This window comes from Magnolia sinica, chromosome 8 (assembly GCF_029962835.1).
Source record: "Magnolia sinica isolate HGM2019 chromosome 8, MsV1, whole genome shotgun sequence".
NCBI classification, from domain to species: Eukaryota; Viridiplantae; Streptophyta; class Magnoliopsida; order Magnoliales; family Magnoliaceae; genus Magnolia; species Magnolia sinica.
The window spans coordinates 26,851,610-26,875,390 of record NC_080580.1 but is presented as its reverse complement, the minus strand read 5'-3'; the positions used below and the strand labels follow the sequence as shown (position 1 = coordinate 26,875,390).

At 36.9% G+C, this 23,781-nt stretch overlaps 1 protein-coding gene across 3 annotated transcripts in view; it reads right to left on the bottom strand.

Moving 5' to 3' along the window:
* The window catches only part of LOC131253131 (phototropin-1), an 89,367-nt gene extending 69,399 nt beyond the window's left edge, over window positions 1-19,968 (bottom strand). For all 3 annotated transcript variants that reach the window (XR_009174938.1, XR_009174937.1, XM_058253964.1), the window contains exons 1-5: window positions 19,647-19,968; window positions 13,624-14,305; window positions 10,256-10,438; window positions 8,122-8,213; window positions 2,247-2,526 (exon numbers count right to left, since the gene is read on the bottom strand). Coding sequence is in view for 1 of the 3 variants with exons in the window: in XM_058253964.1 (XP_058109947.1) it covers window positions 2,247-2,526; window positions 8,122-8,213; window positions 10,256-10,438; window positions 13,624-14,303 (1,235 nt within the window). In the remaining 2 variants the exon portion in view is untranslated. The remainder of the gene's footprint in view (window positions 1-2,246; window positions 2,527-8,121; window positions 8,214-10,255; window positions 10,439-13,623; window positions 14,306-19,646) is intronic.
* Window positions 19,969-23,781: the final 3,813 nt, after the last annotated feature.

Below are 23,781 nucleotides of genomic sequence, written 5' to 3'. Positions count from 1 at the left end.
GAAGCGGATTATGTATTGAGTAACTCACTACGCTAAGCGTACTGAGTAAACTCTGTGGGGTCTACCGTGATTTATATATTTTATCCACTTCTTCCATCCATTTTATAAGATAATTTTAGGGCTTAAGCCCAAAAATGAAGCATATCCAAATCTCAAATGAACCACACCATGGGAAACAGTGTGAATTGAAAGTCTACCATCGAAAAATTCTTGAGAGCCACAGAAGTTTTAGATCATGCTTATATTTTTATTTTCCTTTCATCCATATCAATATGATCTTATGAACAGGTTAGATGACAAATAAACATCACCGTGGGGCCTAGTAGGGTTTCAACGGTGGAAATCATTATTCCCACTGTTTCTTGTGGTATGATATACTTGAGCCTTTTATATGCTTCAATTTTAGGCCCAACCCCTTAAATGAGGTGTAAAAACGGATGGGCGGTGTGGATAGACCACATACATTCACGGTGCGCCCAACTGAGTTTACTCAGTATGATAAGAGCAACTCAGTACGCAATCCGATTTCAATTTCGTGCACGACACGTCAACACACCAGCTTATAACTGTGTAGATATGTGTCGTGCAAAGACGAGCGGAGACGTGCCTCAAGCTCCGAGTTGTACGAACAGCTCAAATGAGATCAAAATTACATAGGCCCCACAATGATGTATTTATTATATTCATACCGTTTATTCATTTTTGGTAATCTTTTTAGAGTATTTGAAAAAATAATAATTTGACCCACAGACCCAACCCGATCCGACTCGATCCGGGTCAGGCCACCCGTGCATCGAATCGGTCGAGTCAGATGTCCTGGATCGGATTGAGTTTAGGTCAGCCCATGTAGATTTCGGATCAAATCAAGTTAGAACCAATCCGATCTAACTCGGTCTAATGCCCAGTTCTAACAATGATATATTTCTTTTAATTATTTACTCTACTTATTTTTTCTAAACTACTAAGCAAAAATATAATAATTGAATTATTTTAACTATTCAATTTATATTATAAATAATTGATAGTTAAGATTACTTATTAAATAATATATCCAATTAACAATAAAATTATCGATTTTTTATGATTTGTCTTATATTATAAATTCAAGAGTATTTTCATTATATTGAATTATGCAATTGTAGTTTTAAAATGAATTATTATAAAAGAAAATGTGAATTTTTAAATAGATAAAATAATTATATAGTTAGAATAAAAAATGATAATGATCTAACTAGTGTCGGATAAACATGTTGGCAATCTAACATCCACTATGAAGAAATGCTACTAATTAAATGAATATATATCTCACATAAAATTAATTAAATAATAATGTTATCGTATAACTAGTATATAAATTTTAAGATGTTTGATTTTTCTATTATGTGATCTTTAAGGCATAGTAACTTATTGGATGAGTTAGATGTTATACGTATATTACATGTACAATTACATACTAGTTGGAAAAAACTTATTATATTCGAGACATAATTAATTGAATAAATTTAGTAATCCAAACCTTATCATTTTTTGTTATGATAATTTGTATTTCATCTTTCATAATTTTATCAAACAAATAGCATCACTTGAAGAGATTGATTTTGAAGATTTTTTTCATAATTTATTTTACAAGTTATTAATTGATGATTAATGTTACCTAATTAGTATAATTTTTACAATATGAGCTAAGGGTGTTATACTAAATGAGCGCAACAAACACAACCATCTGCACCGTCGGCTTACAATCAGATGTTCACTTCTCTGTCCACACTAATCTATATCAAAATTATTATAAAAAAAAAAAAAAAAAAAAGGGATAAAAATCACATTATTTATCAAACTAAACTAGGATCTAATTAAATGATATTAACATAATTCAAATTATTCAGTAGTACAAAAATGATTAGTTAGTGCTTAAATTTGATCTAATTAAATAATTATGACAGTCAATCTTGTGGATTATAAACGAACAGTTCAAGACTAAAGAAATTGTTAATATTTAATATATTAAATTTCTAGATGAATAAGATCATCTAATTACATTTTGGGATATAAAAAATCAATATTGAGCATGCTAGTTTTGCTCATATTAATATCATTTTTTGTAAGCCAATGACAACATTCTTATTTGAAGGTGGATAAAAACTTCAAATAATTTTACTTATTTAATATTATTCCTATTAATGATAATCACAATGATGAAACTATAGTAATGAATATAAGTTACAATTGAAAAAATAAAACTTTACCCCATAAAAGAACGTCGTTCTGATCTTTTTGATTTCTTTCCTTCATCGGGCATTTCATTGATTTTTTGCATTGAATTTTTAATACCAGTATGTGAAGTACGTATTGTTGGAGCAATATTTTCTGAATATCTTCTTCCTATGGCATCATGTCTTGCCTGTTCTCCACCTCCTTCAGATTTTCGCATAAATGGGCGATTTGTTGATTCAGAAAGTGCACGAGGTCGCTTTATTGCCAAAACAAGCTCGGACACAGAACTAGTAGCCATTTCTTTCTGTCGAGCTGTAAAAGAGACAAATTATTAGATAAATTAATCATATTTTAATCAAATATTGAGTTATTTATTTCTTTTATAAATTTCATTTACTATTATTCTATTTTTATTTGCTTGATAGTATTTGTTTTTAAAAAATAGTTATTTATTTTTAATTTCTATTTTCTAACTGATGTTAAGTTTGTAGTGTTTATTATGCAATTTAAGACTAAATATATTTTATCATCTTATTTGAACAATGGCATGTGTACCACTTTATATATAGTAAAATCATACAATCAATGACGTGCTAATTCATACAAGAGAGACTCATATTTAGGTGATCCAAACTATTGATATTATAGGCTTAATAGAGAAGAATAAATGCTAAAAAAATATCATAAGTAGGATAATCTTAATCCTTCGATCCGTTAAAGATCTGAAAAAAAATAATGTTGAATTAGTAGGGTCTTTTTAATATAAAAAAGTTAGAATATTTTTTTCGTCAATTGTTGATATGTCTGTTTAATTATCTGAAAATGTATCCTTATATCTCATTTAACATATTACAAAACTAGAATATCCTATTTTTAATACATAAGGACATAAATCCTAATAGAGATGATATAAACATACACACATACATATGCACACTTATGATATAAAGAGAGTAAAAAATAAAGTTTTAAAACTATAAATTTAGACTTAAAATGTTAACTAAGTTAAGACTCATATGAGTTAATTAGATAAGTTATACTAATTATTAAGTATTAATAAAGATTAATAAAAAAATTAATCAAAAAGTAAAAAAATTATTCTTTGTAACTTATAATATGGTGATAAATGTTAATTATGTGCTATTTACGTGATGGATAACATTATTGTATATATCACAAGTATAATAACGAAGATTGATCGCTTGTAATTTTTAAATTATAATATATTTATAAAGTAACTTAATAGATAAATACTTTTAATACTAAGTGTTATTCATGCATATGAGAATGTTGTGCTGTGCAAACTCGTAATTTTAATAAATTTAATTTTTAAAATGTGAAGTTCAAATATTTTTATAATGAATGTAATGTTAACACAATACATGTGTTTTGTTTAGTTGCTAAGCACCTTATTTATAAGTCTCTTCCTTACTTATGAAATGATTATAAGTTTATAATATGTGATTATTTGAGATCTCATCAAGTTAAAAGATATAACAGAAAGAGTGTTAGACTAATAATATATATGATAATTTAAATAGTTTCATTTATATAAAGTTAGTACTTTAATTCATCAATAGCTTAATAAGAGATAATTTTATAGGGCATTTGTACTTCTATTTAACAATTCTATTTAGTTGTTATATATATTGTTAAGTATGGGCATAATAATGATGATTTTGATCTTATATTATAATATTTATTGGGTCTGACTTGTGATATGACTTGAAAATAAATCTTATTTTATAAAAAAAATAACACAATTATATTAGATTATCACAAAAATTTAAAAATAAATATCCAAATGAAATACTACATATCTATATATATATTTTAGTAAAGTTAATTTTCAAATATTTTTGTATAAAACTTTTATAAAATTATAAATTTAATATTGAATATCAATTTTATTTTATTATTTACATTTAATATATCTTAAATATTGTGAGAATAAGTGTTATGATCATAATAGTTTAAAAAGATTAACTTGATGCATTCCTTCAATCTTAAAGTTTTTGGCATATTGTTTAGGTTTTTAAAAATTAGTATTAGAGCCAATACCATTTTCTATATTTGAGTCACGGAAGAGGTGACCAATAGAAAGGCAAACTGGACCAGAGTGAAAGTCGTCACCGTATGGAATAGTTATTTGAGCAAGTAAAATGCAGCCGTCAAGTGTGATTTTCTTTATATTAGGCCCGACCTGACCCAAACCCAATTAGTAAATGGGTGGCTCTATCTATTTTGCAAGGGACACATCTACAGTCAGACCTATCTACACTCGATTTTAAACCCGATAAAAATGCTTGCATACCTTGATAAGTAATATGAAAAGTTTAAACCCGTTAGATCCGACTCATTTATAAATGGGTCGAGGTGGATCTCCCTTTACTAGACTCAGAATGGGTCGGATGAAGTTGACTTAGATCCGCCATTTAAAAAAAAAAAAAAGGGTTTGAATCTAAAATTTGAACACAAATCTATTTAGTAAATGGACGGGTTTGGTTTTGACTAAACTTGCCCCAAACCCGACCATTTGCAATCCTAAGGGTAACCTGGATAACCTCAGTGCAATTGCCATGCCTTAAAAATGGTTACCTAGAAAAGAGGCCAGAGTGAGTGATGATATAACGTGGGTTGTCGTGGACCTAGTTTAAAGAGCTTAGCTTGACACGTTTTATAAGTCTAAATCCTTTTAGCTTATTAATTAGGTTTTTAATAAAAAGTTTAAAATAAAAAAGACATAAAAATTAGTTAAACATATTCAATGGGTAGATAATTGAAATTAAAAAGAAAATGTGAGTATAACAATTACAAAAATGGAAGAAACCTATTGATATACTCTAGCTAATTAAAAATAATAATAATTATTTTTTACTTTTAAATTGTTAAAGTATCTCTTTCTTCGGGACCAAATTGAATAGCTTTAACACTGAGTCAAATAGAAATCTTAACTAAGCGAAATAAGTGTAACGGGCTTAGGTCTAACTTATATAAAAGGGTAGAAGAATCACCATATATATATTTTTTTGTAATACATTTTCTTATTATAAAGAGAGATGCTAGATTTTATTCTTGAAAATGCAATACATATTTCTATCTTATTGCAACTCATATCTTTTTTTTTTTCTACTCTCTGTTTAATTTTTATCCATTTCTTATCTATTTCATTTATCTATTGATCGACTGATACTCAACCTAAGAATGTGTTATATATTGGGAATGCTCATTGTTGATTACCATTTGATTAACGGTTGGTGCCGTTTAATATAGTATTAGAGGGATGTCGATTTCACTATGGTATCAAACATGCTGATATTTAATTCTTCTTTTATTGGTCCATCATTTGCTTGTAAAATCTTTAATCATCATATTTGTTATTTGACAGTATGCTACTCTGTGATTCTCTGATTATTAATTGACTTGATCTTTGAATTGTGGTTGTTCTCACTTGATCTTTGCATCGATCATAGTTTGTTAATAGTGTGTTGTTGAGCTTACTGACCTATGTGGTTGATCTTTCCTGATCGTCATCATCTTTGTTGCTAATAAATATCACCATATTTACTATGTAGATCTAAATCAAATATTTGTATTTTTTAGAACATTGCTTTAACTGCGTGGTTCCAAATTGCTGCAACTTCTTCTAAAGACCTGCTACTCATTACAAATAGGAAACAATGTATAAGACAATGTCACTCTTCAAAAGTTTTCGCTTGGTGTAGCCCATGTGAATCACTTATAAGCTTAACTTTTGAGGCCTATGCTTATATTTTGGTGTGGTATCTGATGGTTGGAATGGATTTCATATAATTATCATAGTGGGCCTTATAAAAATCAAGAGTAGACGTCTCTTTGTCAATTATTTGTTTTGATATTGCTCACATGAATAACAAGTCAGCCTAATTTGTTTTGATATAACTCACATGAATAATAAGTCAGCCCGATTTTTTGGCCGTGGTTCTAATTCGAGATTAAACATTGAATGGTCAAGGTGAAGTTTAAGCATACACATGGGGCTTTTAAAAATCAAGGGCAAGTGTCCCTCTTAGAAAAATAGAGTAGAAGGACTAAATCATACAATAAAAGATCATAAATATTAAAAAGTAATTTTTATAAGAGTGCCACCCTTGATTTTTGATGAGGCTAACCATGATAAGTATGTGAGATCCACTCCGATAATTAGATGTATAATCCCATATTAGCCCTATAGTAAAAAAATATATTAATATCTGATTTAGGTGTACCATATCAAAAGAAACAACTAAGAGAGACGCCCATGCTTAATTTTTACATGGCCCACCATGATGGTTATATAAAATCTACTTAAACCATTAGATGCCATACCAAAATTTAGGCCAAGGTCTCAAAAATAAGCCCGTTTGTGATTATGTTAGGCCACACCATGGAAAACAATTTGGAGGTTGAGTGTTGTCTTGTACACTTTTCAGTCATGTGGTCCATTTGAAGTATAGTTGATGATGAATTTTGGGCCCTACACCTTACATGGGATGACTCCCTTGGCGGTCAGGTTAGGTTTCACATGATCATCATGGTGGGGCCCACTCAACCACCCACTCCTTTGATCACATCAGCCAACTCAAACCGCCATTAATTCGAGAGGTACTCAAGTGATAATTGCTTGGATTAATGAGGTAGCTTATTGAAAAATATTTTCGAAAATAGTATTTGAATGAAATTTCTATTAAGTATATAAAACTCCCTAGATGAGATTACTTAAGTTTTATAGAGAGAAAAAAAAAAAAACTCAGCTAATTGTATATTTTTAAGAGGAAATCACCGCTTTAGCATGATTGAGTAATTTCTATTAAGTATGTAAGACTCCTTACATGGGATTACTTTTAAGTTCTAGAGAGAGAAAAAAAACACTGCTAATTTACATTTTAAGAGGAAATCACCTTTAGGGCGGGTCAAAATTAGAATTAGACTTAATCCTTATACAGGATCTCCTGACCAAACAGACTCTTTTGTGTATTTTATTTTATTGAATTTGAGCCCTTTTGCTATCTGTCTATTCCATGAGGTGAGCCAGAAGTAAATGGTCCAAAGTCCAAACATTTCCTTCGGTCCATATGATGGCAATTGATGAATGGGATCAGAGCCAATCCCATCTGTCCATTCAAAAGGGTGCCCCTTGTGGGCCACAATGTCATAAATGAATTAAATGAGAGAGAAAAAAAAATATAGGTGAGCAGTTGATATAGACGCATCGGGCCCACTTGTCCCGAGCAGTTGAACCGTCGGAGTAGGAAGGCATTTATTTCCCAAAAAGGGTCGGGTCTGATCGGGTCCCAGTGATTGCAACGGATAAACATCACTCCATTCCGTATGCCAACAACATTATTTTCAAAATGATGGTTAGACGCCCAAAATACCTGAATCACCACCATCTAAGAGGGTTGTCCGACTATTATCATTATCCAGCCCATACACCGGTAAAGATGGGGTACAAGGGCCCATTTATTTGTTAATCCATTCCGTTGATTTGTTGAGTGTTTTCAGGATCAACCATGGGATTTTTTTTGGAATCGAATAGGGGAAATTGCTATATTTTCCTTCTTAACCATCTATTTCTAGGCCACAAATCCTTAGATCAGGATCATCCTATCAAAGTAATATTTTTTGGGTATAGCATATCATGATCGCATGCAACTGACCAATGGTTTGGATTACCTAAAAATGGGCCCCACTTGTCAGAATTCCTCCTACATGATTGGCATACCCATCACTCTCAATCTACGAGAGTGGTGTGGTGTCAGATTCTGATATTGATAGGAGACCGACCAGTAATCACAGGAATCTGATACGTTGCATTAGCCATAGACAATAATCTCTAATAAAAAAAATAAAAATAAAAGTAAAAGGTGGGGTCCATGAAATCGTTACCGTCATAACGGATTAAGGATTCCGGCAAGCCGTTTGGACGGACCATCTTTTCCTTTATTCCCTCCGTATGCTTGCTCACCTCCACTTGCATTCTGCAACCACAAAAGGTTTATTTGCATCCTTTTCAAATTCCCATTCCCATTGCACTTGTGATGCTACACATGCATGTCATAGCTCTTAAGCCATGAGCTTGATATGGATAAGTGACATGGATTTAAGACTCAGCGACTTGGACTGACTCCTCGAGTCTCGAGTCAAGTCACGACTCAGCTGAGTCGGCCCGGGTCCAACTGACTTGGACTTGTACTGTTCAACAAAAAGGTCTGACCAACCCTGAGTCAACTCATTGAGTTTTAAAACCATGTATGATGGTATAAAATAAGGTTCCAATTTGAGTGTACGCATCGATGTATAATGCACACTGAGAACTTGGTGTGCACCAATCTCCATCGTACAATGATAGTGGGAAATCTCAACTCACTTTGAAACGAGCGGTCGGATATTAGGCCATTAACCTTTAGAAAATTGGTCTACATTACGTCTCTATATGTTAGAGGTAAGTTTTTTGATGCAACTAATATTTTTGATAACTGAAACTTTAAGTTATTTAAGAATATGAATTAAATTTAAGAAAGTAAAAGTAATAACATTTAGGTAATTGAGTGAAGATGCTTAGAGCTGGGTATGGGACGACTCAACTCGTGCAACTCCTTTAGATCCAACTCGATCCGAATTGAGTGGGTGAGTTGATCCAAATCAAGTTGACTTTGTCCAATTCAAACTCAAACCGAGTCGGGTTCGAGTCACCCAGTAACTCAATTCAAAATCCAACTCGGTATTGACTTGACTTGATTAGAAACTCGACTAGTGTGTGTGTGTGTGTGTGTGTGTGTGTGTGTGTGTGTGGTACTATGAGGTAGACCTTGTGGGAACTTTCCATGAGGTTGAGCTGTGTGGGCGCTACTGTGATGTATGTCGAACATCTACTCCATTAGTTAGATGCACCATTCCATGGTGGGCCACGGGCTTAAAAATCAAGTGAATCCATGACTTGGGTGGGCCACACCACATACAACAATTGAGAGGGGTTACCCTCCCATTAAAACATTCATAAACACTTATTAGGCCCACAGAGATGTGGTTCACAAATCTAGCCCATCCATTGTGTGTGTCCCACTTGGATGAGGGGTCAGAGCAAGTTTTAGCTGCATCCAAAACTCACACCAAGTGCTTTTATATATTTTAAGCATGCCTTCACATGGTTTTAAATGATATGGCTCACATGAGTTCCGTATATGGCTAATTTTTGGGATATCCCATAAACTAAAGGGGACCTATCAAATGCACATTGTTGATGTTCAACACACTTCACGATGGGGCCCACATAGCTCGACATCATGGGAAGTTCCCATGAGATCGATCTCAAAGTACCATTATATATATAATCACAAGTGTACCTAGCTTTTGAGTTGTGATTTCAGCCCATGGATACCCGTTGCACCTGATCCGATTCGGTGCTGACTCGACTTGACTCGGTACTTGTGATCGGGTTAGACTTTGTTCGGATTAGTCCAGGCTAGACCTGGATTTGGATGAGGTCAGGCATGTTGGACTTGGTACCGAGTCCGGTCGAGTTCGGGTCAAGCCTATGGAGTCGGATCAGCCCCAACTTGGTTCGACTTGACTCGACTCGACTTGACTTGACTCGACTCGATGCCCACCTCTATGGAGGAAACTTTGATGCTATGACAAAGTATGATAGTTGATACACATGCATTAAAAAAATATTCACGTGACATGTGCTCAAGTCAAGCTAAACTATAAAAATTGTGAGTCCTGGTGTCAATGGCTTTTAACCAAAAAATTACGTTGATTTGTTTTCCCAACCGGAGAATCAGTGCATACTTAATGGACGGTCAGAGTGAGTTTGTCAATTAACCGGATCAACAAACAAATGCCTTATTAATTAGACATTAGGTTTGTTAATTCATTTAATTTCGGATGATTAGCAAACCTCAACTAGCAAAACTGAGTTTGTAATGTGAGTTGACTCAAAATCAACTGAGCTGAGTCAACTGATTCAATTTGAATTTTTAAGGCCAACGTAATGGAGAAGGGGAATTTAGAAACTCACCCGATGAACTTAAGAATACTCCCCTTTTCATCCTTGATCGGTGATATCGTTAACAGGTTCCAAAATGGTGTCCCATCCTTCTTATAATTCAATAAACGGCCACAGTAGCTCGTCCCTGCCTCTAGTGTTTCCCTTATCTTAGCAATTTCAGCTGGGTCGGTGTCCGCGCCTTGAAGGAATCGGCTAAACAAGCAAGAAATTCAACTCAATATCTACTAAGAAAGATCAAATACATGGAAGCATGAAGAATGGGCCAGGTTATACAACTTTCATTTCTTATGATGATTTGTACAATTCATCTGTTGTACAAATGGATTGACTCATGGTATCGAACTGGATTAGGTTTGACTGACAGCAAGTCAGCTCGAACGAGTCGACTCATGGTTCACCCATGGTTATAAAAATTTCATGGGTGAAAAATTCTATGGGTCCCACTGCAACCAGGATGAGTTGACTCGTTCCAGCTGACTTGCTCTCAGTCGAACCTAATCCAGTTCGATACCAAGAATCAATCCAGAGTCACTCCTGACTCGGTCAGGTTGTGACTCGGGTTGGGTTGAACTGACCGAGTCATTCTAACCATGAGTTGATGGGTAAACCTACAATGGTTATTGTTTGTTTGGACCATGGCTCATGGTCCATGTAAGGCGTAAGGCACACTAGATGGTCTGATCTGATTTTTATAATGTGGACCATTAGTGTGGGCCCACAAAATAAATGTTTGAGGTTCGAAAAGGGTGAGGGTGGGCCCATGGAAATCGAGCAAGCTACGTTAGTGTGGGCCCACAAAATAAATGTTTAAGGTTCCAAAAAGGCGAGGGTGGGCCCATGGAAATCGAGCAAGCCACATTAGTGTGGGCCCACAAAATAAATGTTTAAGGTTCGAAAACGGTGAGGGTGGGGCCATGGAAATTGAGCAAGCTACATTAGTGTGGGCCCATAAAATATATGTTTAAGGTTCCGAAAACGGTGAGGGTGGGCCCATGGAAATCGAGCAAGCTACATTAGTGTGGGCCCACAAAATAAATGTTTAAGGTTACAAAACGGTGAGGGTGGGCCCATGGAAATCGAGCAAGCTACATTGTAGGGTGATCAGATTACTCAAAATGGTGGGTCCCATGTATATCGAACGTGGACCCCTGTTTATGTCTTTTAATATAGGTTTTGTTTATAAACATGCAGCCCACCTGATGACCGGAGCAACCTTACTTACCCACTGCATGGGAATGATAGAATGCAAACCTTACTATACTACAGGTTCCAATACTACACGTGCATGAATCTGTCCATTCATTGAGGCGGTTTGCTGGAATACTTACTAAACTACTACTCCATTATATGGGATTTTAAAGTGTAGATCTTGGGTCATCTTTCAATGGTCAAAACCATCTATTTGATGGGCCTCACCTTAAAATATGAAATAAACTAAAAACTTGTATATTAGAGTATTTCAACCAATTGATCATTTAACTCTTCCTTTAGATATGGGCAGTCAGAGTCTTTTAATCTGAGATTTTTTTTTTTTTTTTTTTTTGTGGGCAACCCAAATCTACTGTGTGCCCCATTATATAAACGGTTTGGATTATTGAGAAGGATACCATTGAAGGGCTAAACTTGTGATGTACCACATTATAACACTTGGTGATGTAAAACAGGTGACCATGTGTCCCACCTTGATGTATGTGTAGTATCCATGCTGTCCATCCGTTTTTCCATATCATTTTATGGCATGAAACCAAAAACGAAGCATATTCAAATCTCAAGTGGACCACACTACAGGAAACAATGTTGACTAACCATTAAAAACTTTTTGTGGGCCACAAAGTTTTGAATCAATCTGATGTTTGTTATTTATTTTTGCTTCATCCAAGCTTTTGTGACATTATCAACATGTTGGATGGCAAATAAACATTAGGGTGGGCCCTAGGAATTTTTTAATGGTGAGAGTTCAATCACCACTGTTTCTTATAGTTTGGTCCGCCTGTGATTTGTATCTGCTTCATTTTTAGGCTTATGAGCTAAAATAATCTGGCAAAACAGATGGACGGCATGGATATACTACACATACATCACGATGGGCCCCACGGTCAGGGCCACAGCCAAACCGTAGGTTTGTGCATGAGATGCTGATTGCGTCCTACCCCGCCCTTCTCCAGCTGGGAAGGGGCGGGAGCTTTGAGTGGCCACCGTGATGTATGGACCTTATCACACCATCCATTCATTTTTTTCATTCATTTTAGGGTATAATCCCAAAAGTGCTGCTAGATCACCTCTGGTCCATGCATTAATGGCCAAAATCTGTGCCAGGCATGAACCTTAGACATTTAACCGTTGGTTGAAAATTTGGTACACATGAGGGCCCACTTCAGTGATATTGGGGACCCCGTAATGTTTATATCACATCCAATCCACTGCATCAGTTGCATTGTCTCGTTGTGTTGGACACACATCAGGTGCTATTGCCAAAATCACACCCACCAGTATTGTAGGTCCAACGTGATGTATTTATTTTTACATCCATGCCGTCCATCCGTTTTGCTCCCTCAATTTTAAGGCATGAACCTAAAAAATAATCAGATCTGAAGCTCAAGTGGACCACACCACATGAAAAAATGGTGGTTGAACTCCCACCATTAAAAGCTTCTTGGGTGCCACAAAAGTTTTGGATCAAGCTGATATTTGTGTTTTCCCATCATCCAGGTCGGAGTGACCTTACCAAAAGTTTGGATGACAAACAAACATTACGGTTGGACTTGGAAAGGTTTCAATCGTGGATGCCACTAACCCCACTGTTTCCTTTTGGTGTGGTCCACCTGACCTTCGGATCTGCTTCATTTTTTGATTTTGTACCTTAAATTAAGATGGAAAAAGGGATGGATGGTGTGGATATAAAGCATATACATCAAGTTGGGCCCCACAGCGTCTAACACATCAACACTCTTCGACTGGGGTGGCGCTGGCATCACCACTTAATCTCTGTCCCACACTGTCCACCTGCTAAAAAATCAGCTCAAATGGAAACGAAGTGGGCCATAAAACATGAAAAAGTTTAGAGTGGACGCCCACCCTTGATTTTTTTTTTTTTTTGGGGGAGGGGGGATCCTACGTTGGTATACGTAATCCAAGCCGTCCAGGTCCTTAATCTAGCTTGGATGAAGGGTCAGGACAAGAAGAAGGCTGTTTTACAACTCAATGGAGCGTGTCTGATGAATGGTTGGATGCGATAATACACTATGTGGGCCCCACATCTTTCCTACTTTGGGCGGTATAGGTACCACTAGCCGGGCCACGCACATAGATAGCAGGTCCTACCAGATGAACGACCCTGATCAAACCTTGTAAAAAAAGAGAGAGTGGGCCCCACTTACCAGTTCCTGCCAATGACCTCTTTAGCCAGGTAGCCGGTCATCTTGAAGAACCCAGCGCTAGCGTACATGATTGGATAGTCAGGCTTCGTCGCGTCGGACACAACGAACGTCTGCTGGAAAGTGGACAGCGCGTCTTTGAGATCCTCCGACGCTCTGGGAATCCCTCTCGATCCACTTTCTTCATCCGAACTCCTAACCGAATTACCAGAATTCCTTCTCGACACTACCGCCTTATGACTTCCTTCCTCACCTGATCTCCTCACTCCCACCTGTGGCTTACCCGTCTCTACATCTGTCTTCAAAACAAGTCCCCATTCTGCTGCCCGCTGCGCGATTGCCCCTACCTCTCCTGTCATCTTAGCCGTTGGATTCTCGATCGTGACCGTTGGTGAGTCTTTGGGCTGTTGGGGTGTGTCCTTGAGTGCCATCCATGAGGTTATCTCATCGGTGGGCGGCATCGTGGGAGACTTTGATAGCTTGGGGGACTCGGATTCTGAGGTCCCACGTGGGTCTCCCTTGTTCTGCCACGTGGAGTAGGATGGGAACTTACTGGTGTTGGATTGAGTGAGGGTGGACCTTGGAGATAAGGATGAGGGGTTGAAAACTTCCAGAGAGCCGCGGGAGTCCCTTGGGAGAGGTGGAATGACAGGGGCCTTTGAAGAGAGATCCGACGGATCCATTGCTGCAAAAACACAGAAAAAAAAGTGATCGTTGGTTTATAATAATCCAAAAAATGGATAAATGATCAGGGCCATTGATCAGGTAGGGCCTTCTTCAACATGCCATTTCAAAACATCAGATTAGCTCAAGAAGTGGGATATTCTATATATGTTTGAGGAAAATAGACATCCATAAAAAGTCATCGTTGGTTTATAATCATCCATAGAAATTGGGTTGTATTAGGGTCATGCATTTAAGAGAACCTGTTTACTCACCATGTTTCAAAGGGACATACATGGAAATTTGTTTTGTAAATAAGACTTTTCGAGCCCTTTGTAGGAATAACCATATGAATGAGAATTTCCTATATGTTTTGTATGAATGCATCCCGTTTCAACTTGAGTGATTATAGTTAGAAACATGTCGTATAGTCATTGGTTAGTGTTAGGTGTCCACTGCCCGGTGTTGCATGTTCATTTATTAGAGTGATATCATTAAAAAATAAGTATATTCTCATATATCTTGGTGTTGCATGTTCATTTATTAGAGTGATATCATTAAAAATAGGTATATTCTCATATATAGCATATAAATGTCTTATGTCCATTTAATATCTTAACACAAATTCTCATCTTTCCTAGTGATGTAGGATGTGTTATAAATGCATTCTTTTTATGGTTGGACCAAAAGAAATCCAAACGAAAATAAAAGTAGTCTGTCAAATCCAGGCCCAGTCCTGCGTACCGCATGACGTAACTAGGCCTCAAATGCGTTCGATTCGAAGAAATTTATTCATAATATGGAGAAATTATTGTTCGAAGTGTGGACCGTAAATTAGCTGTAACTTTTGATCTAGCTAGGCATCATCATAAAATGCATAACTTATCGATCTTTATATAACAACAGTTCCAGGGTCAATTGACCCACATAACAAGTTGTGTACCTCCGTTTTGCAGGAAAACACAGGTTTCTGGTTCAAAATTACGATTTTAGAAAAAATTACTAATTTTATCGTATCTCCTTATTTTTAGAATTATGGGGTTTTTGTCATTTTAAAAATTTCTTGTAATCATGTTAGTAATCTCCTAATAAGATTTACCTGAACTTTCTATTTTTGGCAGATTAGGCTTTAGAAGAGCTTTATTATTTTCATGAACTTTTGAATTATGGTTAGAATTTTACTATTTTAGTAATTTTGAATTAGGGTTTGGCTTTCTTTATTAATGGTGTAATTGAGAAAAACTATAGAAACATTATTCAATAAAATACCAGAAATTTCTCTATTATTTGCTTGTAGACTCAAAAACTTTCGTTGTAGATTCAAGGTTTTGTTTACTTAAGGAAGATGGTGATCTTCCTCTTCACTTTTTTCACACTCTTCCCTGCGTCACATAGTAATTGCTTTTATATGTTCTCATAAGGATTATCCAAGAGTGAGTTTGAGATTTTTTTAAAGTAATAGTTAATTCAAGTGAGCCATTAATATATATATTAAAAAAAAATCAATCAGGAGCTTCTCTATTCACATATTAAAGAATTTAATTTTTAGTTCACATATTGTGATTGAGGCACTGATATGTATGAGCATGTCAGGCTATGTCCTCTATCTTGAAAGCTGTCCATCCATTTAGACCTTAAAAAAAGTAAGATGTGTTTACCTCTCAACTACAGAAACAAAGTACATTAATGAAGCCATTTGGCCAAGGAGAATGCTTGAGAGATCCAGAGTCTTCAAAATGTTCCAGTGATAATTTATTGTAATAATAGTTCCTTAATCTCTCTTACAAAGAATCCAATATTAATTCATGGATCAGCAAGTACATCAATAATCATTCATATTTTATTTCAAGAGCATGTGAACCTTAAGTATTGCAAGTCCAATAATCAGGCTATAGATATTTTCACGATACAATTGAAGTCCGACACATCTTCAACAAGTTGAAAAAAGATGTTAGGCATAACCAATTTTAAAAAGTCCAATTTAAAAAAGAATGTTCAGAAATTTCCTTAAATAGAACTTTTGAAATCCTTCTTCATGACATGTAGAAATGAAAATTTTCATATCTTTTGTATAGATGTAGTACTCCTCTCGCTACTTGTAAGTACCTGTGGTCCGACAGGCCTTGTGTAGTGTATTAATCTTAGAAATTGGTTAGCCTCTCACAGCATATATAGATATGTTCTCCATTGTGTTGAACCTACAGCGTTTTTTTTTTTTCATAAAAAGAACGTGTTAACGCGAGTTCTCCTCTTTCATGGCAGTGGTTGCCATATTTTCTAACATAGATTATATCTAAGTACGATTTTTGAGATTTTGTTATGATATATTCCAATGAAGTGGGCCTCACCCAGGTCCCAATTTGAAACCGATCTACCAGGGACGTTGATCATGGGCCACCCGATTTGGCCGAACTTTGCCTGGACGGCCATGCATGCCACAAATTACCTCTTCAGAGTCCTTGAGTGAGTTGTTTTAACATTTACTATTTGAATTTAAAACATTTCGGTCTTCGGCTCATTAGTCGAGCGGTACTGGAAGTTCGAATGGAATGTTGTCATCACATGTGCAAATGTTTTATATGTTTGCAAGATCTAATCTATCCTACAGGTGAGTCACCCGGCCCACCGTTTAGGTTCCTTCACCTGTAAATCATGCTCTATAGCTCTGATTTCTCTTTATTTTCGTAGCTCTCCTTTTTCTAAGCCATGGATGAGATGGTTACAATTGCCTAACAAAAGTGACTCTTTAGAATCATAAGCAATCTATGATGAGGCCAACAAATCGATTCATCTAATTGTTGATTGGACTTATTTTTGTGTAAATGATCTTGACCATCCATCTATATTAAAGGCGAATCATTAATCATTAGATGGTTATGACTGTCAAATTAGTGTGCCTATGAAATCTAGGAAGCGAATTGCCACCAACATGGGTGGTGTGTTGACGTGGCAAAGTTATGTGAGCCCTACCATGACGTATGTGTTATATCTGCATCTTCTATCCATTTTGCAAGATCATTTTAGGGCATGAGCCTGAAAACGAGGTAGATCCAAAGCTCAAGTGGACCACACCACAGAAAGTAGTGACAATCATCGTTCAAACCTTCCTAGGGCCCACCGTGATGTTTATTTGCCCCATTACTTCTATGGCTCCTAGGAAGATTTCAATGATAGGCATTCAATCCCCACTGCTTTTTGTGGTGTGGTCTACTTGAGCTTTGGATCTACCTCATTTCATACCCTAAAATGATCTTGCAAAATGAATGGACAGTGTGGATGTAACACATAGATTATGGTGGGGGTCCTCTAAATCAATCGTTTGGAACTGAAACTTCATGTCTCAATGCAACTAGGAGCATTGTAACTTTATAGTGCTTTGTGAGCATTGGGGTATATCTCAAAAAGTATTATCTAAAAATCTGCTTTTAGGGTGTCTAAAGGCCCACCTATCATGTTTGTTGTTTGTTTGTCTACCGTGCGTTTTTAACTTGAATTGAAATAAAAACAATCCCCAAACCTCAAAGTCCACCAAACCACCTGTAAGGAGACAACCCTTGTGACAAAGCTTCTACTGGTAATGGAGTCTGACTTTCACCTAACTCCATGCACGTGGCTTGTTTAAATGAAATCCGATCATCCAATTTGTGGGTCCCATTGTGAAAGGGTACATACATCTAGAGCTATACTAATTGGATCATCCAAACTATTATGGCCTAATTAACTAATTGTCCATATCCAATGGGCGAGTTTAGATCACCATATCATTGCCACGAGTCATTTATTGTATGACCCTTTGCACCAAGGGTTCATGATGAAATGGAGGTAACGACTAACGTAGATATACAAGGAATTAAACTTAAAAGAAAAAACAAATCTCATGGTTAAAAGAAAAAGGTACAAACTACATACAGAAAAAACAATATTATATGTATGTACATCTAACACCTATTAAAAGGAGAGAAATATTATTTTTTTACTTGTCGGCTCAGTCGATATTGAGTCGAGTCATGGCCCACCAAGTGATGATAACTAGGTCCAACTTGCCCAAGATAAGGTGAAGATTGTCTTGATCAAGTTAGAGTCGACTCAAACAAGCTAACAATCTACAGAGGCAGGTTGCAAGCTACTGTGAGAAAAGAATTATTCAATTAAATAAAAATATTGTCAGGATAAAATATGAATTATAGGTGGTTAATTAATTATACTTTATAAAATTATATAAATACTTTTATTATTATTTTAAAATTAAAGTTTAGAGTAAAAATTAAATACATGGGAGGCTAATCAGTAAAACAAAGAAAAAGATAAAACTGTCATTTCACATAAGAAAATGTCGAAAATGATTTGCACCGAACGAGCACACATGGGAGTTTTCGGCGGGCGAGATACGGGGTTTGGCCGGAGAAAGCGGCGAATTCCATGGCTTCACCATACTAAATTACCAAAATACCCTTTAATTTTATCTAAAACACGTTAACTGCGTGTATATGTCCCCCTCGGAATTCTCGTCGTATACAGTAGAGATAGCATCTCCGGACCATTAAATTCAGGGCGTTGATTGGAAGATCGTAGCCATTAAATCTTTGGGGTTCCTCGGTGGAGCCCATCTTATCAACGGTGGAAAAACCGGCTATGCTTACAAGAGCTCAGGCCGTGGATATGTGTAGGCCCGAGTGTCGTATAAGAAATGTCATTGTACACGCTCGAGCACAGTTTGTAACTGTACCCGCCACGTCATACAATCGACCCTGAGCGCGTCAAATAAATCGGTGGGATCTGATCATCTGTCAGAAATCAGAACGTCTGCAAACATCTCTAAACCGTTGATTTTTCTACACCCAACGACATTTTCAGACCGGGCACCAGAACAGCCGGTATAGCCTCGTGAGAGAGAGCTCCGATCTGCCACACGTGCGCCTCGTCGGCACGTGCGGAGCAAGCATGATTATGAGCTCTACCGGCCGAAGCAGTGGGGTCCACCATCGTTAGAAGGTCTATGGTACTTTGAATGCCCATCGCTCGCAACAACAACCCCAACTGGCCTTCTTTAAATGACTATAATACCCTGAACTCCAGTTAAAAACTGTCAACATCACAGTCGTCTGGAAGGGCATTTTTGTCAATTAAGAAGGAAAAAAACACCGTATCACTTCAATCCCGTGAGTAGCATGCAAATAAAGCCCGTGTGAAAAAGACTACAATGCCCTTCACAACCCAAGAAATCTAAATCTCCAACAAAAAATGAAAATTAAGAAAAGAAAAAAGATGGAAAAGAGAAATTCACGAAATCAAGAAACAGAGAGAAATCGACGTGAGAAAGCAGCAGAGAAGGAATATGAAGCGTGGAGGAAGAGAAGCAGTACCTGGAGAGATGGAATCGCGAGAAATTGCGGTGCTGATGCGAGAAATTGATGAAGATCTCAGGAGCAGAAGCTGAGAGCGAGGGAAGAAGAAGATGGAAATTAAAGAGATTTAAGGGGGCAAAAAGGGAAGTATGATTGGAGAGAAGCCTTCTCCCATACCTCTCACATGCCTTTGCACGTATTGCGAGGGAGACACGAACGAGAGATATCAGATAACAGATTCTCTCTCTCTCTCTCTCTCTCTCTCTCTCTCAGAGAAGAGGTTGCGAATATGGGAGAAGGCCGTTCGGGTTCCTACAGAGAAAAAACCACTTGATACTCTGGCAGAGTGTGACGGATGGTACGCTGGAATTTAGATATTACTTAGGAATTGCAGACGTGGCAACATTTAATTAAAATTGAACTCTCCAAATCACGGGGTACAGCTTGCATCTATCACCATCCAAACGTTACACTTTTCTTATTACCTTTCTACTGGATTGATTGGACGGTTAAGGATAAAGTGATATTTCCACAAACAAGTCTCCACCATTTAGGATTGATTGATTCGATTTTCGGTCACTGATTTGGAAACAGTGGATTGCATGATTTAGTCGGTTTGATTGGAGTTAGTATATGACACGTATGCAATTTCTGAGTGAACGAGTATCATGTTTCGTAGTCTGGCAGAGTATCAAATAGCTCTCCCGCACCTATATTTCGCCCGACAAGGGATGCTGACGGCCGCGTGGATGTGGGGCCCTTATATTGTGGTCCATGGTTGGGTTATTGTAATAGTTCATCACCATCGTGGAAATGGTGGTGACTCCTCCTCCACACGAGTGGTACAGCTATCAAGACTTTCTAAATTGTTCAGTACACTGTTGATGTAGCATCATTGTAAGATGGTACTGATCGAGGAATCGTAAACGTTCAATTGATGGTTTTTAAATGGACGGTTAACAGTAAGCCAGTGGATGGGCCGAATTCCGATGGTTACCAACTTAATGGAGATTCACCACCAATTTTCAAATTATGACAAACTATCACATGAGTTCGGAAGCTGACTGCGTTTGGCACCCGTAACAGGGATAATCGCTGTGGCACGACGTGGTCCAAGCTCTGTGGGCCTAACCGTAATGTATGTGTTTTATCCATACCGTACATCCGTTTTTCCAGATCATTTTAGGCTACTGATAAAAATGATGAAGATGGAAAGCTCAAGTGGACCACACAACAGAAAACAGTGTAGATTGAATCCCGACCGTGTTTTATTTTTCATCCAACCTGTTCATAAGTTCACATAGTCCTGGATGAAGGGAAAACACAAATATAAGCTTGATCCGAAACTTTTGTGGTCCCCAGGAAATTTTCAACCGTGGATGTTCAATCCCCACTGCTTTCTATGGAGTGGGCCCTTTGAAGTTTCGATCTGGTTCATTTTCATACCCTAAAATGTTCTCGAAAAACGTTTGGACGGCGTGGATGAAACACATACATTCAGAGCTTGGGCCACGTCGTGCCACAGGGATATCACTGTGGCAATCCACTTCCATCGTAGAGGATATCCGATAGCTTCATTTTTGTATGATACGCGACTAACCTCCTTGTATGATGTACGTTGATTTTCAGTTAACGAATGAGGGACTCATTTTTCGGTAATCTGGACTGTTGATATTTTTTTTATTACTATATATGGGCCATATTACAAAAATTTTGTGTTATTATATTTTAGTTTTGATTTGGACCGTTGCTGAATTTATCTTTCTAATTAATTATTCTTACATAAAAATGAAATGTTACGATTTTAACATTGAGAATATTTGCTAAATGATCAACTAGATGAATGGTCCTGATTAATGGACCACGGCCCTAAATTGTCAGAGTTGAAAACCTGAGTATACTGTGGGAAGAAGAACGCAGTGTATCATACGAATCCTTAAGGGTAAAATCTAAAATGAGATAGACACGGGGGTCCAAATTTCAAAGTTCACGTGTGTAAAGAGACGCGTAATCTTAGCCTTAGAAACGAGGAACGTATGTATACTTTGGATCGTGGGTGGCCTTCTCTTAACCGTTCATTTGTTTTCTACACGTGTGGGCCACCTCATGATCGTATCAACCTTGTTTTGGAGACATGGTATCTGTACAGTGGGAATCGGCTGAGGAGCAGTTTCTATCTTGCACGCGTTCTCTTCATTTCCACGTGTGAAGCAAGTACACTTTCAACTAACCAACTGCCCTTACTGGACGACGCTATGTGGGCCCCACCAAATATGTGCTTTATCCACGCCGTCCATCCATTTTCCAGTTGGCCATAGGAAGTTTTCAATGGTGAGCGTTCAATCACCATTATTTTCCTGTGGTGCGGTTCACATGAGATTTGGATCTAGTTAATTTTTAGGCACGTATCCTGAAATAATGATACAAAATGGATGGACGGTATGGATAAAACGCTTACGTTATGATGGACCCACGAAGCACCGTCCAGTAGCGACGTCGCTACTGTCAGTGTCAGTCTGGAATCTGCGTCCGTGCGGGAGTGGATTAGGTGCGGCCCTGGCCTTACCCAACTTGGTGTGGTCCTGGAAATAGGGCACGTCTTAATATATCTATTGTAAATCCAAATCTGTCCATACATTTTAAAAGATCATTTAAGGTCATGAATAAAACATTTAAGTTATAAAAACTTTAATTTGAACCACACTACGTGAAACTGGAGATTAACCATAAAAAAACCGTTGTGGGCTTCAAAAGTTTTAAATAAATCTGATATTTGTTTTATCTCTTCACAAAGTTCTGTTTGATCTTACCAACAGGTTGGATGGAAAATAAAAATTTCGATGGGCATTAAGGTGCGCCCCAGGAATATTTTAGTGGTGGACGTCCAATCACCACTGTTTCTTATAGTACATTCCAACTGAGATTTGGATCTGATTTAATTTCTCTATAATGAAATAAAATAATCTGAAAAAATAGATGGACGGATTGGATATATAATACATACATCAAGGTGGTCCCCATGGTCAGGGCCACACCGTGTTGGGTGAGGAACCTAATCCGCTCCCCTTCCGTGCACTTGCCATTCCTGGATCGGAGGGAGCTGTCTGAGTGGGGAATCTTTGATGCGCTGGCAAAGTATGAAGATCCACACTCACGCACAGACATTTGTACACGTGGCATGTATTTGTGTATGCAAGTGGGCCTCATGTGGCTCTGTACAATCACAAAAGTTCATCTTTCCAAAATGGCCCACTACAGAGGAGGCTCTAGATCGACAGACTGGATTTTCGCTGTTTGCCACGTGTAGAGGTGGGTGGGACCCTGACTGTGGGGCCCACCTTGATATATATGACTACATCCACACCGTCCATCCGTATTGAAAGCTCATTTTAGGGCATGATCCCAAAAATGAAGCAGATCCAAATCTCAGATGGAACATAGTACAGGAAACAGTGGTAATTAACCATTAAAAATTCCACATACGCTGCAAAAGCTTTGGATCAAAAAATGATATTGGTGTGGTATCTTTATCTAGGTTTTTGTGATCTTATCAATAGGATAGATGGAAAATAAACATTCTAGTGAAATCTACAAGGTTTTAATGGTCAGGATTCACTCACCACGGTTTTTTGGGGTGTGGTCCACCTAGCTCAAATTCATTTTTGGGGTCATGACCTAAAATGAGCTGTAAAAATGGTTGGACGGTTTGGATGTAAGTCACATACATCACTGTAAGCCCCACAGTAAGGCGTCCCACCCACGGATCCACTAAGCTGTGCCAGTGGATTAGTGGATCCTGTTGGGCCGATAGTCCCAGGGCCTACTTGTTAAATCTGAAGTTGAATATGTATCTGAATCTAAATTCCTACAACTTGTTTGGTAAGAGTACAAAAGAAGTGCTGAAATTTGAAAATTAAGTACAGGATATGTAGCATCTTGTTTGTTAACAAATGTCTCAAAAATTTGAAATTTGATAATTTAACACATTTGCCACTGTCTCCTGCCTGGAGATATTTTATACCATGAAGGGTTTATTTTTTATTTAATAAAAATAAAACTATTTTAAATAACACCCATTTAATTCAAATAAACTAAATTATTTAATAGAAAATTAAAATGTCATACGTTTTTTCATAAAAGTATGGTAAGAATT